A 25,156-nucleotide genomic window follows, 5' to 3' on the forward strand; every position below is an offset into this window, starting at 1 on the left:
CATACAAAAATTAGCCAGGCGTGGTGGTGTGCACCTGTAATCCCAGCTACTCAGGAGGCTGAGGCAGGAGAATGGCTTGAACCTGGGAGGCGGAGGTTGCAATGAGCTGAGATTGCACCATTGCACTCCAGCCTGGGTGACAAGAGCGAGACTCCATCTCAAAGAAAAGAGTCCAGGTGTGGTGGCGTACACCTGTAATCACAGCACTTTGGGAGGCCAAGATGGGTGGATTACCTGAGGTTATGAGTTCAAGCCTGGCCAACACAGTGAAAACCCATCTCTACTAAAAATACAAAAATTAGCAGGGTGTGGTGGCACATGCCTGTAATCCCAGCTACTCGGGAGGCTGAGGCAGGAGCATCACTTGAACCCAGGAGGCAGAGGTTGCAGTGAGCCGAGATCATGGCCACTGTACTCCAGCCTGGGCCACAGAACCAGACTGCATCTCAAAAAAAAAAAAAAAAAAGAAAGAAAGAAAAGAAAAGAAAAAGAAACAAAGTGAGACAATAGTAAAAGGCAGTAAAGACAGATTTTATTCAGTAACAACTACTGCATTAGGGAACAGAATCCAGTGTGAACTGAGCTCCACTTTGGGAAACAAAAATCAGGAGTTGTTGAAAATGCTGGGGTGTACTAAAGGAGACACTGAAAGGTGTTAAGGGGGAGTTTGGTCCATATGACTAAGGCATCAGGTTTTTTTTTTTTTTTTTTAACTAATTGATATTTATCCAGAGTAGAAACAAACTTCTTGTATCTTTACGACTGAGGTAGTTGTGAAAGTTGGAGCAAGACAGCCACCAAAGTTAGGCCCTTACACTTCCACAGGAACTGAGAGGCTGGAGCAAGACCTGGCTCTCTGAATGTTTGCATTTCAAACTCAGCTCTCTGAGGAGACAGCTCTTGGTGGTAGATTTACATCTCAAAGGGGCAGAGAAATGGTTTATAATTGCAAGCTTTCTAAAGTAACTGCTTTAAGAGGGGGCTTAAGGACCTATCACAATTTACAGGTTTTGGCTGGAACAGTATGTTTTCAGAACAGTATTGAGCTTTCTCAGGCAGGTTTTTTTTTTGAGATGGAGTCTTGCTCTGTCACCCAGGCTGGAGTGCAGTGGCGTGACCTCGGCTCACCGCAATTGCCGCCTCCCGGGTTCAAACAATTATCCTGCCTCAGCCTCCTGAGTAGCTGGGATTATAGGCGCCTGCCACCACGCCCAGTTAATTTTTGCATTTTTAGTAGAGATGGGGTTTCACCATGTTGGTCAGGCTGTTCTTGAACTCCTGACCTCCAGTGATCCACCCGCTTTGGCCTCCCAAAGTGCTGGGACTACAGGCGTGAGCCACACTGCCCAGCTTACATCTGAATTTCATTCCAGGATTAAGTGTCTGATTCACCTAAACAGATCGGAATGAAAGCCCTCTTACGGTTTTTACTTATTATCTGTTTACCCAGAATGAATTCAAATTTAAAAAGCGTAAAACTTTTTTGAATTCATTAAACTTGAATGGTTAATGGTTTTCATTTCATCAAAATGCACTAAAAATAACACAAGTAATGATATTATTATATACAGAAGCTAATGTTTATTGAACGTAACAGTATATTTCATGTAGTTTCCCGTAATTTTTTCATGTACTAACTCATGTAATTCTTTTTTTGTTTTTTAGAGATCTGAAGTGATTTTACCTTTACTTCCTTCACTTTAAGCCAATCATGAAATTTCAGTGATTTCTGGGGTGAGGGCGAAGGAAGGTGGTGTTACGAATCATCCGGGCTGTGGCCCAGTTGCCTCACGGAGGTGCAGGTAGGCTGGGCCCTCACTAGGGCAGCTGGAGGAGCATGGACTGCCCCGCCGGCAGGCAGGTGATGTTCCGAGAGCATGAGAGCTGGTATGCAATGTCTTCCGCAGCTTCCAGCTTGCACAGCTCGCTCTGGCCGTCCCCTGCAGTGGCCGAGTTGGCAAATCAGCTCAGCTGCCTTGGAGTCACCCTCAGCAGAGATGATGCCGCCTTTTTCTGCTGCTCAGCCTTTTCCACCACAAATCTGGCGCTCTCTGCTTCCTGGGAGGCCACCTGTTTGGCTTCCACCACTTCTGTTAACTCCTTCAAGGTCAGATGTGTCAAAGACACATCATCCAGAATGAGCCCAAAGGTGGCTGCTCACTCCATAAGGTCGTTGCTCACCTGGCTGGAGACCAGCTCCCTCTGGGTGATTAGTTCTCCAGCATCAAAGCGAGCCACCAGTGACTTGAGGATCTCCGTGGTGATGAACAGCAGCACACACTCATCACAGTCCTCTCCAATGCCAGTGAAGATGCGAGGAAGCTGGCTAGTGACGGGCCAGAAGAGGATGCACAGTGTGATGTTGACATTCTGTAAATCTTTGCTACCAGTGATGACCGGCGCATTACGTGGTTGAGAACAGCAGTCAAAGACAATTGGTTTTCGTACCCATAGGATGAGAAAGTGAGTCCCTTCCCCTACCACAATGTTCTGTACTCCACGGAATCGGTCAAAGATGGCAGTTCTGTGCCCAGCATCCACATTACTTAAGGCAGAGTTCACCATGCCTCCTGCAACAGCTAAGGCCAGGCCAAACTTGCCGATGGACTCAAACACTTTGGCAGCCATGTTTTCTTCTGCGGGATCCTCTCACACCTGCTTCCACTCTGACCTCCACATCTAACTCATGTAATTCTAACAGCACTATACTGTAGGTACTACTATCATCATTTATATATGATCCCCAGAAGGGATAAATATCTTCCCCAATATCATCCCAGCTATAGGAAGCGGATGTTGATCATGAGCATTAAATATGCAGAGTAGCTAAATAGCCTTTCCCATCAGCGCTTATATTGACAGAGCTTTCCTGTGTAATGGCTTTTCCCACGTTTAACAATAAATGATTGTTGCTGGAAGATGTTTACATGCAAGTATAAAGAATGGTTTCCTACGTTCTCTGTTTTCCTCTACTATGAATATTTTGGCAATCCAAAACTAGAGGAATATCAGAAAAGTTTTATGTTATTAAAAAAATACATTATAAATTCTCTGAATCTGAGTTAACACAGGTCATACCAAAGAAACTGCATATATTATTTACATTTTGAAAAGTTCACACCAATACAAATTGATGCCTAATAAAAACTGAACTGTATCTCAAAGCCATTCCACATTGTCTTCGTTCAAATTGTTCAGTGGGATAAATCCATTGACACAATGTGCTTTCTTTACTACCTGTATATGCCACAATTTCTCTATCAAACATGAATTCTCTGATGTACTTCAAGGATGGATCTAAGCCTAAAGGACCTTCTGCATTTGTTACATTTAAAGGGTTTCTCACCAGTATGAACTCTATGATGTATACTAAGTTCATGGCTACTATTAAAAGCTTTCCCACACTCTTCACACATATAGGGATTTCTATCAGCATGAACGCTTTCATGTCTAACAAGATATGAGGCACAGTGAAATGCCTTCCCACATCTTTTACATTCATAGGGTTTATCACCGGTATGAATTCTCTCATGAATAATAAGATGTGAAGCATGACTAAAAGTTTCCCCACATTCTTTACATTCATAGGACTTTTCACCAGCATGAGTTCGGTCATGATATATGAGGCTTGTGGCATGACGAAAGGCCTTGCCACATTCCTTACATTCGTAGGGTTTCTCAGCACTATGAGTATTCTGATGGGCTTTAAGTACAGAAATGAACTTAAAAGACTTCCCGCATTGGTTGCATTCAAAGGGTTTCTTACCACTGTGAATACTCAGATGCTGAGTAAGTTGTGCAGATACACTAAAGGCCTTCCCACATTCCTTACATTCATAAGGTTTCTCACCAGTATGAACTCTGCGATGTATAGTGAGTTTATGGCGATAACTAAAACCCTTCCCACACTCTTGACATACATAGGGTTTCTCTCCCGTATGAATTCTCTCATGTATAACAAGATATGAGGCACAACGAAAGGACTTCCCGCATTCTTTACATTCAAAGGGTTTGTAACCAGTATGAATTCTGTTATGATGGGCAAGGTGTGCACGCTGACTGAAGGCCTTCCCACATTCCTTACATTTGTAGGGTTTCTCACCGGTATGAATATTTTGATGTATTTTAAGGGATGAATTGAGCCTAAAGGACTTCCCACATTTGTTACATTCATAGGGTTTCTTACCACTATGAATACCCTGATGTCGAGTAAGTCGTCCATGCACACTAAAGGCTTTCCCACATTCCTCACACTTATAAGGTTTCTCAACACTTTCAAATGTATGAGGTGCAGTAAGTTGATGGCCACTACTAAAAGCCTCCCCATTTTCTTTACATTCATAAGGTTTCTCCCCTGAATAAATTCTCTGATGCATGGTAAGTTGATACCTACATGTAAAGCCCTTCCCACATTCCTTGCATTCATAGGGTTTTTCTCCAGTATGAATTCTTTTATGACCCACAAGGTGGGCAAACTGACGAAAGGCCTTTCCACATTCCTTACATTCATGTGGCTTCTCTCCAGTATGAATACTCTGATGTACTTTAAGGCCTGCTTTGAGCCTAAAGGACTTCCCACATTTGTTACATTCAAAGGGCTTCTCACCAGTGTGAATACTCTGATGTCGACTAAGTCGTCCATACACACTAAAGGCCTTGCCACATTCCTTACATTCGTAGGGTTTCTCACCATAATGAAATCTATGATGTACAGTAAGTTGACGGCTAGTCCTAAAAGCTTCCCCACACTCTTTACATTCATAGGGTTTCTCAACATGAACCTTCCCATGTTGAGCAAGGTTTGCAGGATAACTGAAGACCTTCCCACATTCTTCACATTCATAAGGTTTCTCACGAGCATGAATTTTCTGATGCTTTCTAAGGTCTGTAAGATGGCTAAATGCCTTCCCAAACTCTTCACATTGATCAGGTTCCTCACTAGTATGAATTGTTTGATGTACCATGAGTTCTGTAAGATGACTAAAGGACTTCTGACACTCCTTACACTCATATGGTTTCTGTCCATTATGAATTCTCTGATGGAGAGTAACAGATGAGTGTTTCCTATAAAGCTGCATTTTCCCATCGCTGATTATTTCACATCTTGAATCCAAATCTAGAAGACATAAAATAAAAACATTTTGTTTATTGGATGAGAAAATGTCAATGTATTGTAGAATTAAGAGAAATTCTCACCTATTACAGATACTAACTTGAAAATACAGTTATAAAATATAAAAAATGAAAGGAGAGCTCAAAAAATGAGTTTGTGCAGTGGAGTGCAGCCTTACACACACATGCACACATACACAAAGACACACACACACACAGAGGCCTGTTTTGTAGTGTTTGCCAAGATCTCTAGTGTAAATACTTCCACTGAGGGCAATTTCAAGCTGTCAATTTAATGCAGATTTATTAATATACGTGCATAACTGGCTCTAGAATGACAGAACTGACCAGCTGTACCACACCCCCTGTATATAAATTTATATCCTATGCTAAGAAAACAGGCAAGTATCGATATGGAAATAGAAGAGTAAAATGGAAGAATTCCAGCAGATTGAACATCTGTAGGACCAGAAGTAATAAGAAAATGTCAGGGTAAGATAACTAAATAAAAACTCAGTATATTATTTAATATATAGAGAAAAGTAGTATATATGGTCATGCATAGAAAGGAATAAACTACAGTTGTGGGAACACCCATATTTCAGGGAAGATTGTCATTGAAGAATGATCAGGTTTACAGCATATGTCGATGTGATATACATGGAAATTATAACATAAAGGGTAAGCAAATCACGATGGAGAAAATGGGTACACATCATAATCATGGGCATTCAGTATCGGCAGGCAGGGAGTTCAGGGCGAATATTTATCTCAATAAAAAGGAAAGAAAATAAGTAAAAGATCACTACCCAACATTTAGGAATTTAAGAGCAAGGTACAGGAAAGCAGGAAAATAAAGATAAAAGCAGAATGTGATGGGTTAGGAAACAGAATAGTGTCAACACCTAAATCAAAGACATGGTGTTTACAAAAATCACTGGGTGAAATATGAGCTAAAGCAACCAAAAAAGAATAAAAAATAAAAATAAGAAACAAGGGAAAATAAGAAACAGAGATTGTATTTAAATTGTAAGAGTATATATACATATTTTGAAAGTATTAAAAACAATGAATGATTTTGCAGGAATATTCTTCAAAGGTGACCCTAAAAGTGAAAAGTCTAAATAGTCAATTGTCATAGATGAAATACAAAAAGCTGCTAAAAATACAGTTATAATGAGCACATTTTACCACCTATCTTATAATTTCTCAATATCTAAATTTTAAAAATATGCACATAAGATATTCCAGAGAAACAATTCAGGAAGGGAACAGGTAACATGAACCTGAAAATAAAATAAAAAAAAGAAAGGAAGTCTTCAAAGACTTAGAGTTGTGAGTAAACAAAACAATAAAAATAGTAGTGTTGAATATGAATTCTAAATTTCTCTTCAAAGAATTAATGTATCAGTATGTTCAATCTTTGCCTTCTACATTTAAACTTAACTTCCTCTAAAGCAACCTTTTTCGATTACCTACTCCACCCTAAATCATTCTGATCACCTGCTCCACCCTAACTCATTCCAGTTACCTACTACCTGCTCTGCCCTGACTCCCGGCAAAGCACTCATCCTGTCATTCTCTTTAAATTAGCCAATCAGAATTAATTTAGCCTGTGCGGTCTAACCCTAGCCAATAGGGGAATGACACAGCAGCAGGGGGACACACGCATCAGGGATAAGAACCCCTTCCCCTCCCTGGTCCAAATATGTGCCCACCATTGCTCCATCAGTGAGAGCGTACCCTTCTATACAAGTACCTTACCTTGCTAAGAATTTAAAAAAAAGAAAATTTTATATTTGAGTGCTATTTCTTTTGCAGCATCGAAACTTTATTTATAACAGTAGCATACAAAGGCTTGGAGCCAGGCTCAATGGCTAATGCCTGTCATGCTAGCTAATATGAGTGCAACATCAGAACATTAAGACAAAGCTTAGAAAAACACACTGGAAATGATGGACAACATAGGAGATACAACCATGAGGGGGGAGACAGAAAAGGATGAAAATGCAAATTATACAAATGAAACATATAATCACTAAGAGTCAGTAAACTTGATTGATCAATAGAAATTATTCAACTTGAAATGGAGTGAGAAAAATGGTTTAAAAAATTTTAGCCGGGTGTGAATCCCAGCACTTTGGGAGGCTGAGGCGGGTGGATCACCTGATGTCAGGAGTTTGAGACCAGCCTGGCCAACATAGTGAAATCCTGTCTCTACTAAAAATACAAAAAATTAGCTGGGCGTGGGGGCAGGCACCTGTAATCCCAGATACTCGGCAGGCTGAGGCAAGGAAATCACTTGAACCTGGGAGGCAGAGGTTGCAGTGAGCAGAGATTGCACCATTGCACTCCAGCCTGGGCAACAACAGCGAAACTCCATCTCAAAAAAAAAAAAAAAAAAAAGAAACAAGAAAAAATTTGTAAACAGCTGTGGGAATAAATCAAAAGATATGATTGAAATTATAAACTAAAAAACAAAGATTTTGGCAGGAAAAATATCTCCGGAAATAGCAATTGAAAACATCTCAAATTTAGTGAAAGAAATAAATTTGTAGAATTAAGATGCTCATTTAATGCCAAGTAAGATATGTTACATTTACTGATAAAAGCAAATTAAAATAGTTTGTTGCCATCAGACTTACTATACAAAAAATGCTAACAAGTTATTTAGGCCCAAAGAAAATAATATCAGAGAAATCTGAATCTGAATCAGAATATAAGAAATCTGAATATAAGAATCTGAATATAAGAATCTTATATTCTGAATCTGAATATAAGAATCTGCATCTGAATCTGAATCAGAATATAAGAAATCTGAATCGGAATCAGAATATAAGAAAAGCATCACAAAAGATGATGTAAATACATAAAATAATTTTTGGCTCCTTAAGTTCTTTAATATGACTGTTAAAAGTAAAACTAATACCACTGCCTAGTGAGGTTTACAACATATGAAGATGTGATATACATGGAAATTATAACATGAAGGGTAAGGTGGATATAAACCTATAAAAATACAAGGTTTATACATTTGTTGAGAAGGAACACCTCTAGCTGGTGAAACGTGATGTATATTGTGTACTATAATACCTATAACACTCCCTAAAATAAATTACTCAAGGAGATACAACCCAAAAGTCAACAGGTAAATTTATTTATTTACTTTTATTTTTATTTTTTTTGAGACGGAGTTTTGCTCTTGTTGCCCAGGCTGGAGTGCAATGGTGCGATCTCGGCTCACTGCAACCTCCGCCTCCCAGGTTCAAGCAATTCTCCTGCCTCAGCCTGTCAAGTAGCTGGAATTACAGGAATGCACCACCACGCCTGGCTAATTTTGTATTTTTAGTAGAGACGGGGTTTCTCCATGTTGAGGCTGGTCTCGAACTCCTGACCTCAGGTGATCCGCTCGCCTCGGCCTCCCAGAGTGATGGGATTACAGGCGTGAGCTACCATGCCCTGCCAACAGGTAAATTTAAATAAATAGAAAAAAAAATTGAAATAATCAAAATTACAAAAGGAATGGACAGAGAAACTAAATAGAGAAAAAAAGTAAAGTAGCAGACCTAAATGTAATCATGTTAATAATTACATAAAATGTTTAGGGTCAAAACACTTTAATTAAAAGGCAAAGATTAACATAGTGAATGACCCATCACCTCACACCCATCAGGATGGCTACTGGTAAAAACAAAAACAAAAACAAACGGAAAATAACTAATGTTGAAGAGGATGCAGAGAAATTGGAACCCTTATGCACTATGTAATGGCTACAAGGAACATACTTTAAAGACACAAAATATTAAAAGTAAAAGGATGGAATCAATATAACAAGCCAAAAAAATGGTGGGCTATATTAATATCAGACAACATAGATTTCAGGACAAAGAAAAACAGGAGGACTCAAGAAGGTGCATGTCATAACATAAAAGGGATCAGTCTATCAAGAAAACATAAAAATCCCAAACACGCACCTGATAACAGACTCTCAAAGTACATAAAACAAAAACTGATTGAAATGCAATGAAAAATAGGTAAGTTAAAACATAACTGGAAATTGGCCAGGCGTGGTGGCTCACACCTGTAATCCCAACACTTTGGGAGGCCGAGGTGGGCAGATCACGAGGTCAGGAGATCGAGACCAGCCTGGCCAACATAGTGAAACCCCGTCTTTAATAAAAATACAAAAATTAGCTGGGTGTGGTGGTGCGCATCTGTAGTCCCAGCTACTCGGAGGCTGAAGCAGGAGAATCACTTGAACACCGAAGGCGGAGGTTGCAGTGGGCCGAGACCACGCCATTGCACTCTAGCCTGGGTGACAGAGTGAGACTCCATCTGAAAAAATAAAATAAAATAAAGAAAAAAATATATAACTGGAAATGGAAATATTTTTCTAGAAACAATTCCCAGAACAAGTACACAAAAACACGGTAAAAATATACAAGATTTGCACAGTATTAACCAAGAAACTACATGACATATTCACAGAACATTCCACCCAACACCAACATATACAATATTCTCAAGCACATGTGGAATATTTGCCAAGAGGGCCCATACAGTACATAAAACAAATCTCAATTATTATTTAAAATGATTCAAGTCATAAAAAGCATGTTCTCTGATCATAATGGCACTAATTATAAATCACTAACCAACACTGAAACATCCTTAACTGTTTGGAAAACAAACCAACATACTTCTAAATAAACCACAGGTCAAAGAAGAAATCAGGAAGGAAATTAGAAAGCAATCTGAACTGAATCAAAATGGAAACACAATGTATCAACTTTTATGGAATACTAACTAATAAAGAACTACCTAGGGGAAATTTACAACACTAACACCTATGTTAGCATAAAAAAACAACAAAAAAAGACCTCAGTTGGCCGGGTTCGGTGGCTAACGCCGCCTGTAAGCCGCCTGTAAGCCGCCTGTAATCCCAGCACCGGGAGGCCGAGCGGGCGGATCACGAGGTCAGGAGATAGAGACCATCCTGGCTAACACGGTGAAAACCCGTCTCTACTAAAAGTACAAAAAATTAGCCGGGCGTGGTGGCAGGCGCCTGTAGTCCCAGCTATTCAAGAGGCTGAGGCAGGAGAATGGCGTGAACCCAGAAGGCGGAGCTTGCAGTGAGCCGAGATTGCGCCACTACACTCCAGCCTGGGCAACAGAGCAAGACTCTGTCTTAAAAACAAACAAACAAACAAAACAAAACAAAACTCAGTCTTCGCCTTAACAGAAAAAGAGGAGCAAATCAAACCCAAAGCAAGAAGAATAAAAATAATAATCATCAGAAAAAATAATAAAATAGAAAACTGAAAATCAATAGAGAAAAAAATCAATGAAACCAAAAGCCGACTCTTTGAAAAGATCAATGAAATTGATAAACCTCCACCCAAAGAGAAGAAAAGGGAGAGAAGGCATAAATGACCCATTTCAGGAATAAAAAAGGGATGATCACTATAAATCATAAAGTATTATGAACAACCCCATGCCAATCAATTTGACAACTTGGATGAAATGAACAAATTCCTTGAAAGAAGCAGACCACCAAAGCTTGACCAAGAAGTAGATAAAGCAACGAACACTACCATCCAGTAAATAATTTAAGCTGGTCAGGCCCTTCAGAAAACAGTTTGCCAGGGCCAGGCATGGTGGCTCACGCCCCAGCACTTTGGGAGGCTGAGGCAGGCAGATCATCTGAGGTCAGGCGTTTGAAACCAGCCTGGCCAACATGGTGAGACCCTGTCTCTACTAAAAATACAAAAGTTAGCCAGGCAGATCATCTGAGGTCAGGCGTTTGAAACCAGCCTGGCCAACATGGTGAGACCCTGTCTCTACTAAAAATACAAAAGTTAGCCAGGCATCGTGGCAGGTGCTTATAGTCTCAGCCGCTCAGGAGGCTGAGGCAGGAGACTCACTTGAACTTGGGAGGTGGAAGTTACAGTGAGCTGCAATCGTGCCACTGCACTCCAGCCTGGGCAAGAGAGGAAGTCTCTGTCTCCAAAAAAAAAAAAAAAAAAAAACTTAGATGAATGTTCAACTTCCAAGAAAAATACAAACCACCAATTTTTACTTAAGAAGAAATTGAAAATCTGAAAAAGAAAAAAATCTATATTTCTTTCTCTTCCTCTCTTTCTCTCCCCCACCCCTGCTCCCTTCTCTCTCTTTCTCTCTCTTTTGTTCTCATAAAGTGATTAAATCAATAACCCAAACACTTCCTATAAAAACAGGTTGATGCCAGGCATGGTGGCTTACATCTGTAATCCCAGCACTTTGGGAGGCCGAGGTGGGCAGATCACCCGAGGTCAGGAATTTGAGACCAGCCAGGCCAACATGGTGAAACCCTGTCTCTACTAAAAATACAAAAATTAGCTGGGCAGCACACCCATAGTTCCAGCTGCTCGAGAGGCGGAGGCAGGAGAATTGCTTGAACCCAGGAGGTGGAGGTTGCAGTGAGCCAAAATGTCGCCACTTTTCTCCAGCGTGGGCAACAGAGCAAGACTCTGTCTCGAAAGATGGAAAGGAAAGGAGAGGAAAGGGGAGGAGAGGAGAAAGGAGGGGAAAAAGGAAAGGAAAGGAAAGGAGGGGGAAAGGGGAAGGGGGAAGGGAAAAAGAAAAGAAAAGAAAGAAGAAAGAAATAGCTGGACATGTGTCCTGTAATAGGAACTGAGGTGAATACACCTTCAGTGCAAAGTTTGAGGTTTGTCTGCGTAGGAGTTAGGCCGTGTTCATTGTGTGCTGTAGCTGTGTTTGTGTTGCAGCTTCAATTCTTCCAGTCTTTATTTATGTCTTCTCTTTTGTCTTTGGGTTTCCCTAGCAATTCTTTCTTAAATGGAGACATGTCTTGCAGGTCTCTCAGTTGGAATCCACAATTTTTACTCTGTAGCTCTGTTGATGAGGAGGCAAGGTATTGCAGAGGGGACGCTTTCTGTAATCTTATGATTAGCACTCTCTTCCCCACCGTGGCCAGACGGCTTGGGGTGTAACCTTGACGAGAATTTCTTAATTTTTTTTTTTTGAGACAGGGTCCCATTCTGTCACCCAGGTTGGAGTGTGGTATTGTGATCTCAGCTCACTGCAACCTCTGCCTCCAAGGCTCAAGCGATCCTCCCACCTTAGCCTCCCAAGTAACTGGGATTATAGGCAGTGCCACCACACCTAGCTAATTTTTCATATTTAGGTTGGAGTGTGGTGTTGTGATCTCAGCTCACTGCAACCTCTGCCTCCAAGGCTCAAGTGATCCTCCCACCTTAGCCTCCCAAGTAACTGGGATTATAGGCACTGCCACCACACCTAGTTAATTTTTCATAGTTTTTGTAGAGACGGGGTTACGCCATGTTGGCCAGAGTGGTCTTGACCTCCTGTCTTCAAGTGATCTGCCCGCCTCGGCCTACCAAAGTGCTGGGATTACAGGTGTGAGCCACTGAGCCCAGCCAAAATTCACTTTTCTTGATATACAGTTCTATGAGATTTGGAAAATGCATATGGTTGTTCATAACCACAATGAGGATATAGAACAGGCCGGGCGAGATGGCTCACACTTGTAATCCTGGCACTTTGGGAGGCTGAGATGGGTGGATCACTTGAGCCCAGAAGTTCAAGACCAGCCTGGGCAACACAGTGAGACCCTGTCTCTACAAAAATACAAAAATTAGCTGGGTGTAGTGGTGCACACTTGTGGTCCCAGATGCTTCAGAGGATAAGACTGTGCCACTGCACTCCTGCTCTGGGTGACAGAGTGAGACCTTATCTCAAAAACAAAAAAAAGGTTGGGCAGGGGGATATAGAACAATTCTGGGCCAGGCACGGTGGTTCACACCTATAATCCCAGCACTTTGAGAGTCTGAGGCAGGAGGAACACTTGAGCCCAGGAGTTTGACAACAGCCTGGGCAATGTAGGGAGAACTCATCTCTAAAGAAAAAAAAATTAGCCAGGTGTGGTGGTATGCACTTGGGGTCCCAGCTACTGTGGTGGATCACCTCAGGTGATCTGCCCACCTCGGCCTCCCAAAGTGCTGGGATTACAAGCGTGAGCCACCGCGCTGGGCCTTCACTGGCTATTTCATGCTGAGATACCCATTTCTTCTCCACATCAGAAGCCTCCTCGCTGAGAAGGGAACTTTATGACCAGTGTTTCAAGGATGCGTTTACCAAATGAGATGACCACTTCCACGAGGGCTATTTACATACAAAAATGGCTGCCCCTCCCTGAATTGCTCTTACCTGTACACTCTCCTCTTGTTTCTTCCCTCACAATCATCCATGGCTCTTTTCCTTGCTCCAGTAAGGTGATTAAATCTGGCTTAGATTTGGAATGTCCTGCTTACAAAGAAAAGAAGTGCCACAAAATATGGAAATCAACTTTGAAGGTCAAATTTAAAATTACAATTGCAATAAATGAAAGGTCAAAGTGATACTGAATAAGAATTTAGAGAAGAGGGAGGGAAATAAAGAAAAAGATCACCCAGGGAGAGTCAATGTTTTTGTTTGCTGGTTTTCAAAAAAAATTTTTTTTTTTTTTGCGATGGAGTCTGGCTCTGTCACCCAGGCTGGAGTGCAATGGCGCCATTTCGGCACACCGCAACCTCTGCCTCCCAGGTTAAAGTGATTCTCCTGCCTCAGTCTCCTGAGTAGCTAGGATTATAGGCGTGCACCACCACGCCTGGCTAATTTTTGTATTTTTAGTAGAAATGGGGTTTCACCATGTTGGCCAGGCTGGTCTCGAACTCCTGACCTTGTGATCTGCTCATCTGGGCCTCCCAAAGCACTGGGATTACAGGCGTGAGCCACCGTGCCCAGTCTCAAAAGAAATTTAAACTTATATGTCCTCTAACTGTAGAAAGCAAGCATAAATTGGTTGAAAACACACACTCTAAAGCCTGGGATTGGCTGGGTGTGGTGGCTCACGCCTGTAACCCCAGCACTTTGGGAGGCCGATGTGGACGGATCACCTGAGGTCAGGAGTTGGAGACCAGCCTGGCCAATATGGCAAAACCCTGTCTGTACTAAAAATATAAAAATTATCTGTAGGTGTGGTGGTAGTGCCTCTAATCCCAGCTACTAAGGAGGGTGAGGCAGGAGAATCACTTTAACCCGGGAGGCGGAGGTTGCAGTGAGCTAAGATCGCACCACAGCACTCCAGCCTGGGTGACAGAAGACTCCGTCTCAAAAAAAAAAAAAAAAGCCTGGGATCAATTCCTGACTCTGTCACCTTCCAGCTGTGTGTGACCTTGGGCAAGTTACTTACACTGCTGCTCAGTATTCTCACTTATAAAATTGGGAAAATAATAAAGCTGTTGAGAGTATTAAATTACTTGATATATGAGTAAAGTAATTAGAAAAATGTCAGTGTGGAAATCACAATGCTAGCTGTTCACATTACGCTACTGCAATTATTTTACTAAGAGTATACAAGAAGAGATATCTATAGCATATTCATCCCATTTTACATGTGATTTTCATGGATTATAAGCTTCAACCATAAATCAAATGAATTCTGTCTCAGGAAATGGACTGCTTCCTCCTCAATTTTAAGTAAGTTTCATTTATCCAATCCACCACGCTATGCCTATATGAACAGTCTATCTCTTTCTATAACAATGGCAATTCAGCACCCTCTTTCAAACTAATATCTCTGCAAATGGATCAGATAATAAAATGGAGCACTATAGCAATTCTGTGCACAAAATAAATAAGAAACCTGAATGCCCTGACAATGGTTCTACAATGAACACCAGAAAATTCAAAGCTAAACCACTGGTTCAACCCACTTACTGGGTTAAAGAGACAAATAAAATAAGTATCAGAGGAAGGTGTGAATGTCACTGAAAGAGAAGATGAAAGTGTTGAAAGGACATGCCATTACTGACTCAAAGCTGAAACCACCTCAATAGAAATAGAGAAAATAAATTTAGTTTCTTAAAAGGCAGCCCTGAAAATCATAACAGAAAAAGAATGTATCCTACAATACAGATGATTCTAAATTATTCTAAATCATTCCAGGTCGATAAACATACCCAATAAGACTAAGTTATCGTAGTTCTCCATCATCACCTCCTGGTACAAGGTCTTCTGAACCAGGTTGAGATATTCCCACTCCTGATGAGAGAAGTCTATGGCCACATCCCTGAATGTTATTGATCCCTGAAACAGCAAACCCATGTATTACTGGGGAAGTTACAAAATGGAGTGGAGGGGCCGGGCGCTGTGGCTCACGCCTGTAATCCCAGCACATTGGGAGGCCGAGGCGGGCGGATCATGAGGTCAAGAGATGAAGACCATCATGGCCAACATGGTGAAACCCCGTCTCTACTAAAATACGAAAAATTAGCTGGGTGTGGTGGCGCATGCCTGCACTCCCAGCTACTTGGGAGGCTGAGATGGGGGAATCACTTAAACCTGGGAGGCGGAGGTTGCAGTGAGCCGAGATCGCGCCACTGCACTCCAGCCTGGGCGACAGAGTGAGACTCCCTCTCAAAAAAATTAAAAGAAAATGGAGTGGATGGCCGGGTGCGGTGGCTCACGCCTGTAATTCCAGAACTTTGGGAGGCCGAGGCGGGCAGATTACCTGAGGTCGGGAGTTCAAGACCAGCCTGACCAAGATGGAGAAACCCTGTCTCTACTGAAAAAACCACAAAATTAGCCGGCGTGGTGGCACATGCCTGTAATCCCAGCTACTCAGGAGGCTGAGGCACGAGAATCGCTTGAGCCTAGGAGGCAGAGGTTACGGTGACCTGAGAATGCTCCATTGCACTCCAGCCTGGGCAACAAGAGCGAAACTCCATCTCAAAAAAAAAAAAGAAAAGAAAAACAAAAATGGAGTGGAGGAGGTGAAGGACTGCATTGCAGCAGAAGAGCAATATAACCAGCACACAGACCAGAAATCTATGCTATCAGGGAGGGGAATGAAGCAGAATTTATACATATTTTCGAAGAAGCTTGAAACACAAACGAAACTTTCTGCCTGTTCTGGGACACTTCTTAGGTATCTGACCTTTTTGAAAATGACAAAATAATAATGTATTTCTATTAAACTAAATCATTATTATGCACATAATGCCCTGGTGGTGCCTGCCTCATAACTTCTCAATCAATGCGTGTTAACTGAGGAATATTTTGACTTGGAAAAGAATTTAAACTTTTAATCAAGAGATGTTTTATGCAAAATATGGTACAGATTCTCAATTTTAGAAAACTAGGTTTCCTGTGATCTCGTGGTGCAACAATAGCACATCTGACTCACGCATCTGACTCCAGAAAACTAGGTTTCCTTAAAATTAATAATTTCTTCAAGCATCAAGTACTTCATTACATTAAATCTTACCATAAGCATTTTTGTTTGTTTTGACAAAGGATTTTATCATGACATCATTATTTTATGGTATTTGTTTTTCAGGACTTTCTATCCAAATCCACGACTTCTGTGTTTACAAGTTCCAATCCAATAGACTAATTCACACGAAACATGAGATTTTACCCTACCTGAAGATTTAGATCCTTCAATGCCAATTTCCACCTTATCTAGCTGAAAAATTCAGATGTCTGGAAAATTTCAAAGACTTCCCATGGATGGTCAAATGGAACTGTTGTCTCAATCACAACAAATGACAAAACCAACCTGAAATGCATATTATCTGTACTCAAAGAACTTGACTCCTTTCCTCTGTATCACTGCCCAAAATAGAAGAATGGGCACCTAGGGGACATTGAGTAATGTGGTCAATAACAACATGAATGCTGGTGAACTTGCAGTGGCCACCTAGTGAGGATGCTGGGCGATGTGGTACATATTTTACAGGAAGAATGAGAACTGGAGATTAGGTTAACTGAGCACCGTCTCACGAAGGTAACTTCAGGAAAAATGATGAAAAGACATACATGACCTAAAAAATCACACACAAACCTCAACATGGCGAGAAATATCAACTTACACAGGCCATGGTTTGAGACTGGCAAGAGTTGATCAGTCCTCAGCGTTTCTCTACCAGAAGAGCAAAGTCAAAAGAACCAAGACCTGAAAGAAGAGAAGACCTTGAGACCAGCTGTGCTTTAGTGGTCCCCATAGGACTCAAGGTAATAGTACTGTTTTCCTCTTCCATTCCAAGTTACAAACTACCTCCTCTCACATACAATTTGGGAAGATTAAGATTCCGGATAAACCCATTTCCTCCCCCACTACCCAAGGGCCTTACCTACAGAGTCATACATTAGAAACATACTGTCATGGAAACCAGACCCAGATAATTCAGTAGGAAATTTTCTGGCCAATGTACGATGTTGGTGAGGCAGACGGGGACCTCAGATTAGGCAGCCCTGTCCTGCTTTGAGCAGAACTACCTCTTTCCATTCCCTCCTTTAAGGGTAAAAACAGGGAACGTCATCCATACCAGAACCTCTTTTTAGTCTTGAAATTGGGGAAATTGGTCAAGATATTGGAGACAGATGGCGAGTGTTCAGCATTCTAAGTCTAGCAAAGCTTCCTAGTTAAATATATAACAGACTATCATTGTCCTAGAATACAAAGTAGTCATTAAATGTGAAATTGAGAAAAATTCAAGGACATGAAAAATATCAGAAACAATGTCAACAGAAAGATCAGACTGACCAATACATTTATTTTTGTAAAATATATAAATACATATCCATCAATACAGAGAGAAAGGCTGGCAGACAGATAATCATAAAATAGGCAAGGTGGCATGCACCTGTAGTCCCAGCTACCCAGGAGGCTGAGGCGAGAGGATCACTTGAGCCCAGGAGTTCAAGGTTGCAGTGAGCCATGATTGTGCTACTGAACTCCAGCCTGGGTGACAGAGCAAGACTCTGTCTCCAAGAAACAAAAAAGTGCTTATAGTCATAGTGCTTATATCTCACCATGTATTCCATTTTGGCTGAATACATGAAACAACTAAATAAAACTAAAGGAAAAGTAAATAAACCTTTGCTTAGCAACTTCCCATAATCAGAGTTTGATAAATAGCATTCCCTATACTTTTGTGTGGCTCTTGATTTTTTCATTATTAATACTTCCTTCACGATTATTGTAAGCACGGACATATTAACTTGAAATGTGTATGTGTTTCCAATTTGTTAAGGTGGGAATTTCAACAAAATTATTTTTTCTCTAAATTTAAAATCGTCTTACTGAATGGCTTATCTTCTGTGGGTTCCTTTGGGTCCCCAAACCTAAATTCACTTCATCACTGGTTCTCAGATATGTTAGAATTGTGTCTCCAACAACATGGGGAACTGTCCCTGAGTAATCTCCTCTGTGAATGGATGATGGTCTCAATACAGCATTATTTCAGGTCTTCTTAACAGAAGGGTTTATTTCGTTCCTAAATCTGGCAGGTAGGTCAGGATATCCTCTAGATAGCTGCTGAATTTCCTCATGCAATTAATTTTGCTTTCTATCTAGTATCCTTACAGTGAAAACTACAAGGTTTAAAAGATGTAGTATAAAACCTGTTTATCACCATACATAGCCCATAGACTCAGTGTAATTTGTTCATAGCCTGACTATTGCTATAGTCAGACTGATGTCTCTGTTATGTGACATCACCAAGTAGTTCACCTGAATCTCTCCAAACAGACTCTATCACACACTGCCTTAAACTTCCTCCTATTCAGATTTGACTTTCCTTCATAGATTGTAAAAGTATTTCAAAGGAAGCAACTCATCTTTTCAGTGATTGTCCCATTTCAAATACTGCAATTTTCAGGTGTGGCGTAGTAGAAGCATTTAATAAAAGTCTGATTTTTTTTTTTTTTTTTTTTTTTTTAGACAAAGTTTTACTCTTTTGCCCAGGCTGGAGTGCAGTGGCATGATCTTGGCTCACTGCAACCTCCGCCTTCCGGTTTCAAGCGGTTCTCCTGCTTCAGCCTCCCAAGTAGCTAGCTGGGATTATAGGCACCTGCCACCATACCCACCTAATTTTTGTATTTTTAGTAGAGATGGGGTTATCACTATGTTGGCCAGGCTGGTCTCAAACTCCTGACCTCGTGATCTGCCAGCCTCAGCCTCCCACAGTGCTGGGATTACAGGCGTGAACCACCACGCCCGGCCCAAAAGTCTGATTTTTTTACCACAAAATTCACAGGTACACTTGTAGGAATTTTTAAAAAGGAAGTAACGATAGAAGTACACAACCAATATGTACAATACATTCATCAAAGATAATTTTTGATTATCGAAATTAAAAACACAAATATTAAAAGCACAATAGGGAGTAGGTTAAACATATTATTCTCCGGACTATGGTAACATCCTATGCCATGATTACTAAGATTGATCTTAAATCATATAATCAAAGGAAAATAGTACCAAGGATGAGTTAGTAAATAAGACAGGTTTAAAAACGTATGCACCCGGTCGGGCGCAGTGGCTCATGCCTGTAATCCCAGCACTTTGGGAGGCCAAGGAGGGCGGATCACGAGGTCAGGAGATCCAGACCATCCTGGCTAACACAGTAAAACCCCGTCTCTACTAAAGATACAAAAAAATTAGCTAAGCGTGGTGGCGGGTGCCTGTAGTCCCAGCCACTTGGGACGCTGGGGCAGGAGAATGGCGTGAACCCGGGAGGCGGAGCTTGCAGTGAGCCAAGATCGCGCCACTGCACTCCAGAGCAAGACTCCGTCTCAAAACAACAACAACAACAACAACAGCAGCAGCAGCAACAACAAACATATGCACCCTGTCTCCAGTAAAAATAATTTAAAAAAAAATTAGCTGGGCATGGTGGCGGGTGCCTGTAATCCCAGCTACTTGGGAGGCTGAGGCACCAGATTCGCTTGAACCAGGAGACCGCGGCTGCAGTCAGCCAAGATCATGCCACTGCACTCCAGCCTGGACAGCAGAGTGAGACCCCATCTCAAAAAAAAAAAAAAAAAAGTATGCAAAAATTAGTTACGTGGTATCCTGCTGAAATTAAGACAGGCTGTCTTCTCACTCTCAAAAGTGATACTGAGTTTTGCCTTATGAGAGATGCTAACGTATCAGTGCCTGTCTCCCCATCGGCAAATAAGGGATAGGAATATATCCTACTTAACGAGACAGTTCTGAAGATTAATCAAGATGATCTATAAAACACTAAAAAAGTAAAATATGATAGCTACTGTAATAACATTATCATCAAATGTTAAAAGATAAAAAATACCACATGCTCATTAATCCATTATAATAAAAGGAACTTAATTCTGTTGCTTCCTGTTTTTCTTTCTTTCTTTCTTTGAAATGGAGTCGCGCTCTGTCGCCCAGGCTGGAGTGCAGTGGCACAATCTTGGCTCACTGCAACCTCCACCTCCCAGGTTCAAGCTATTCTCCTGCCTCAGCTCTCTGAGTAGCTGGAACTACAGGCGTGTGCCACCATGCCCAGCTAATTTTTTGTACTTTTAGAAGAGATGGGGTTTCACTATGTTGACCAGGCTGGTCTAGAACTCCTGACTTAGTGATCTGCCCACCTCAGCCTCCCAAAGTGCTGGGATTACAGGCATGAGCCACTGCACCCAGCCACTTCCTGTTTCTTAAAGTTTGTGCTTCATGGGCTTTCTCCTACTCATAATTCCGAATTTACAAATTTCATGGCCCACCTTTAAGAAAATACAAGTCTTCTTTAAAAAAAAAAATTAGGTTTTTTTGGCTGGGTGTGGTGGCTCACGCCTGTAATCTCAGCACTACGGGAGGCTGAGGCGGGCGGATAATCTGAGGTCAGGAGTTCAAGACCAGCCTGACCAACGTGGTAAAACCCCATCTCTACTAAAAATACAGAATTAGCTGGCCATGGTGATGCATGCCTGTCATCCCAGCTACTCAGGAGGCTGAGGCATGAGAATCGCTGAACCCAGGAGGCGGAGGTTGCAGTGAGCTGAGATCGTGCCATTGCACTCCAGCCTGGGCCACAGAATGAAACTCCATCTAAAAAAAAAAAAGATGACCAGATAAGTAAGGAGAAAATGCCCCTTTCCTTACTCCCCAGCAGGTACAGAAAACAAGGAAGATACTACTCAGCCTCACATACATTCAAAGAACTGGATCTAATAAAGTGCTAGGTCAAGAATATTAAGGAGAGTGAATCTTATTTTCCTGCCAAATACAAACATTTATGTGAGTATTTGTAAATATCACAATACCTATTTGTTATTATTACTGAACTATCTTTGGAAATATTACCATACTTGCAAGACATCTGGAAATCATAGATTACCATGCTTTTCTCTGCAGTAACTTTGCATTTCTAAATTACTAATTCTGAGAGGATGTCTTCATCATTTGTGCCCTGTTAAGTTTTAAATCCCATTTTTAATACCTAAAAGGTGTAAAAACTTGGATTGTTTTTCACCTCTGAAGGAGGTCCCTCTCCTCTTAAAATGCAGAGATATATGAAAGCCCATGTCAAAAGACCTAGTTGCAACACATTGACTTACAGATCTGATGGGCTTTGTGATTCATGAAAGGGGTAGCCTCCATTGTACAAAATGGCATAAGAGCTCCTACTGAGCAATGGAGAAACAGTGGATTTTGTAAGGTGGAAACAAATAACAGAACTATAGAAAAAAAAATTGATTGGTGACCATCAGGCTACTTCAGTTTACTTTTTTCTGCAAGGGTTAAGCAGAGGTCATTTCCTCATTATGCTGACTCGGGTAGACTGGAGTCTCCTGTTTTCAGGAAAAACTGATCTGTTTGGCACTCTACCTGCTCCCTTAAAGTTTCAGTTTTGTAATGTGGCTTTTAGCATGAGTGACTTCATTTTGGTTTAGTCTGGTCTGTTGGAGCCTAGTGCAGAAGCTCAGTCCAAAGTAACGGTGTCTCATCATACTGGTTTTATACCCATGGTTGGGTTAGATTCCTTTTTCTAACTAAAAGTTGGAGTCTGTCTATTTCATTAATTCTCTTCTGTAAAGACAAAACCACACACAAGTGCTCACGCATGAAAACTGAAAACATATACACCCAAATTTGTAAAGTGATTATCTCTGGGCAGGGAGGTTTGGGTAATTCTAAATTTCTTCTTCGAAACTATCTTAGGGAATGAAATTTTTGTGATGAACCTGCCTTAATTCCATCATCATAAATATAACTTCAAGATATTTCAAAGTAGTAATAAACTATTTCTAAAAGTATCCTTATGGGGAGAGGGTACATGTGTCATTAAAAGAAATCTAAATATTAGGCCTAGAATGAAAAATCAGCATGACTAAAACATGTAACTCTTTGTCTTCTTGAACAGCCTTTAGCTGTCTTTCTTCTACATAACTAGAAACAATTCACTGTAAAGATTCTTTCCTTAATGGACAGAGAAATGGCTTCTGCAAATTTAATGGGAACAGGTACACAAAATAGGTCCAATAATTTGGGGCACACATTATATACTCAGTAAATGTGGCCACAACCCTTTCATTCTTCTCTGAAAAACCAATTAAATAATCATTTTGGATACAATCCTTGCAAAAGTTTTTGCAAAATTCCATTTGTTTAATTTTAATTTTTATTTTTTTGAGATGGAGTCTTGCGCTGTCGCCCAGGCTGGCGTGCAGTGGCTCGATCTCGGCTCACTGCAAGCTCCGCCTTCCAGGTTCTCGCCATTCTCCTGCCTCAATCTCCCAAGTAGCTGGGACTACAGGCGCCCACCACCACGCCCGGCTAATTTTTTTTGTATTTTTAGTAGAGATGGGTTTTCACCTTGTTAGCCAGGATGGTCTCGATCTCCTGACCTCATGATCTGCCTGCCTTGGCCTCCAAAGTGCTGGGATTACAGGCGTAAGCCACTGTGCCGGGCCCAAAATTCCATTTTTAAAAAATGAGCTGCGGCCGGGTGTGGTGGCTCACGCCTGTAATCCCAACACTTTGGGAGGCCGAGGTGGGTGGATCACCTGAGGTTGGGAGTTCAAGACCAGCCTGACCCACATGGAGAAACCCCGTCTCTACTAAAAATACAAAAAAAAAAAAATAGCCGGGCATGGTGGCCCATGCTTGTAATCTCAGCTACTCAGGAGGCTGAGGCAGGAGAATAGCTTGAACCCGGGAGGCGGAGGTTGCAGTGAGCAGAGATCGCACCATTGCACTCCGGCCTGGGCAACAAGAGCGAAACTCCGTCTCAAAAAAAAAAAAAAAAAAGAAAGAAAAAGAGCTGCATGTATAGTTTGAGAACTGTGATCCACCACTATAACTCTAAATAGTGTTAAACATTAGATCACAGCTATTTATCCTGTGACAGATTCTTTACAAACATAAATCTTATTATCTGTATAATATCCAATCCCTTGGACGTTGTATAATTTTCTTAACCATTCCCATAATCTCGATCATTAGTTTTCTGCAAAACCATTCAAAGGTATAAAACCCTTTGATTCCAGATCTAAAACCTGAGTCTAAATAATTTGGATTATGGACATCCTAGAAAAATGCAAATTAACAAACATGTTACAGGAATTCTTTATAGAATTTCAGGGGGTTTGTGATGTCCCTTATGCCCATAAGGGCATTGGTCTACAGACAGTACACCAATGACCGAGAATTCCTATTTTGGAAAACTTAAATTCTGGCTCACTTCCTTCACATCACGGCTAAGTTCATATTCTTGTTGCTTTTGATCTACAGAAATCCAAAACGGAATATCCAAAATTGCCTCATAATACTTAGCGCTTATGTTTCCCCCCTCCAAGGCTGCAGGCGCGTGATTTCATACACACAACCAGAAGGAAGTATGTTGGATGGAACCTGCAATCATCCTTCACTGCAGGTTCTTGGGGTCAGAATTCAAGGCCGTGTTTGTTAAACAGGTAAATGAAACTCCAAGAACCGGGAGGTGGGGGCGGAGTAACAACCCTTTTCAGGAGGGAATCCTACACTCGAAACTGACAAACCCTGCCAGACCAAACTTTAGTCAGGCTATTACACCTTCAGCTAGGCCCATCTGTACACTTCACTGTAAAATCTGGCTACAGCAAAGAACTATTCTAAGTCAGTTTAGCAAGACCCTTTCGCCTCCGTATCTTCATCCTCCACCGTCCCCCAGGTGATAAAGTCTTATCACCCAGGTCTCTCTCTCCAGAAATAATCCTGTTAGGTGCGTTTAGTCAGAATCTTCCTTAACCCAGACATTTCCTCTTAGTAATTTCTCATCCAGTGATCCCTAACCTTCTTGGCTATAAATTCCCACTTGTTCATGCTGAATTCGGAGTTGAGCCCAATGTCTGTTACCCACTGCAAAATCTCACAGCCGGGATCCCAATACCTACCACTATGGTCCTGAATAAAGGCTTCTTTGCATGCTTTAACAAGTGTCACTGAATACTTCTTTATTTAACAGAATCTATCACATCTGTCTTAAGGGCAAATTACTCTTCTAAGCTTCCCATCCTATCTGTTTCTTCTCACTGGAAATCTTCATCTAAGACTCAGTATCTGATTTCCCACTGGGACCATTTCTCTGTTGTAGTCGTACTAGGCTGAGGAAGGCACAGGAAGCAGCAGGGAACCTGGAGCCAAGGGTCAATAGACCCCACAGAACCCAGCGAAGCACGCTTTGCAAAGGACACACACGGCATGTACAGGTCACACAAGGTCGACTACGCACCCCTCACAGACCCACAACTGCACCCACGTCACACAGGCAAGCCGGTCCTGTCGCCGCTGCGCGGTCTCTCAGGCTCCCCGCCTGTCTCCTAGAGACGGGCTCCTCCTCCGCAGCTCCAGCACCCTAGGGCCAGAGGAGGCGGGAGACTCGCCCGGCCTGCCTGGGGGCCTCCGCGCTCTGAGCGCCTCCTGCAGCGCCACTCTCACCGCCACGCAGGGTACCACGCGGACGGCGGGCTGGGGCTGCAGAGGCTCCCGCAGTGACCTCCGCGGCCTTCTTCAGGTGGAACCAAAAGGTCCCGGAACCGGAGCCAGGGGTCCAAGTTTTCTCCGTTGCCTGTGGAATATGTAGTCCAAGCCAGAACAGTCAGGACCGCAGGTACTGGTGAGAAATGGAGTCCAGAATCCTAAAAAACCTACGAGAAATACGGCGGCGACCACTGGGACCGCACCTCCCACCCA

At 41.8% G+C, this 25,156-nt stretch overlaps 1 protein-coding gene and 1 pseudogene across 3 annotated transcripts; both read right to left on the reverse strand.

Annotated features, from left to right (window-relative positions):
* Positions 1–1,561: 1,561 nt before the first annotated feature.
* Positions 1,562–2,628, reverse strand: LOC103888599 (prohibitin 1-like; annotated as a pseudogene).
* ZNF607 (zinc finger protein 607) lies at positions 1,562–24,783 on the reverse strand. 3 transcript variants are annotated; one of them, XM_009232548.4, is made up of 5 exons: positions 24,696–24,783; positions 17,049–17,131; positions 15,135–15,261; positions 13,342–13,437; positions 1,562–5,116 (listed from the first exon to the last, which is right to left on the reverse strand). In XM_009232548.4, exons 2-5 carry the CDS (start codon positions 17,055–17,057, stop codon positions 3,261–3,263), a joined length of 2,088 nt encoding a protein of 695 aa, XP_009230823.3. In that variant the 5' UTR covers positions 17,058–17,131; positions 24,696–24,783; the 3' UTR covers positions 1,562–3,260. The 3 variants fall into 3 exon arrangements, with proteins under 3 accessions (XP_009230823.3, XP_024094120.3, XP_054396274.2); XM_024238352.3 differs by having other exon boundaries at positions 13,342–13,440; XM_054540299.2 differs by lacking the exon at positions 15,135–15,261.
* Positions 24,784–25,156: the final 373 nt, after the last annotated feature.

Source organism: Pongo abelii, chromosome 20 (assembly GCF_028885655.2).
Source record: "Pongo abelii isolate AG06213 chromosome 20, NHGRI_mPonAbe1-v2.0_pri, whole genome shotgun sequence".
In the NCBI taxonomy this organism is placed as follows: Eukaryota; Metazoa; Chordata; class Mammalia; order Primates; family Hominidae; genus Pongo; species Pongo abelii.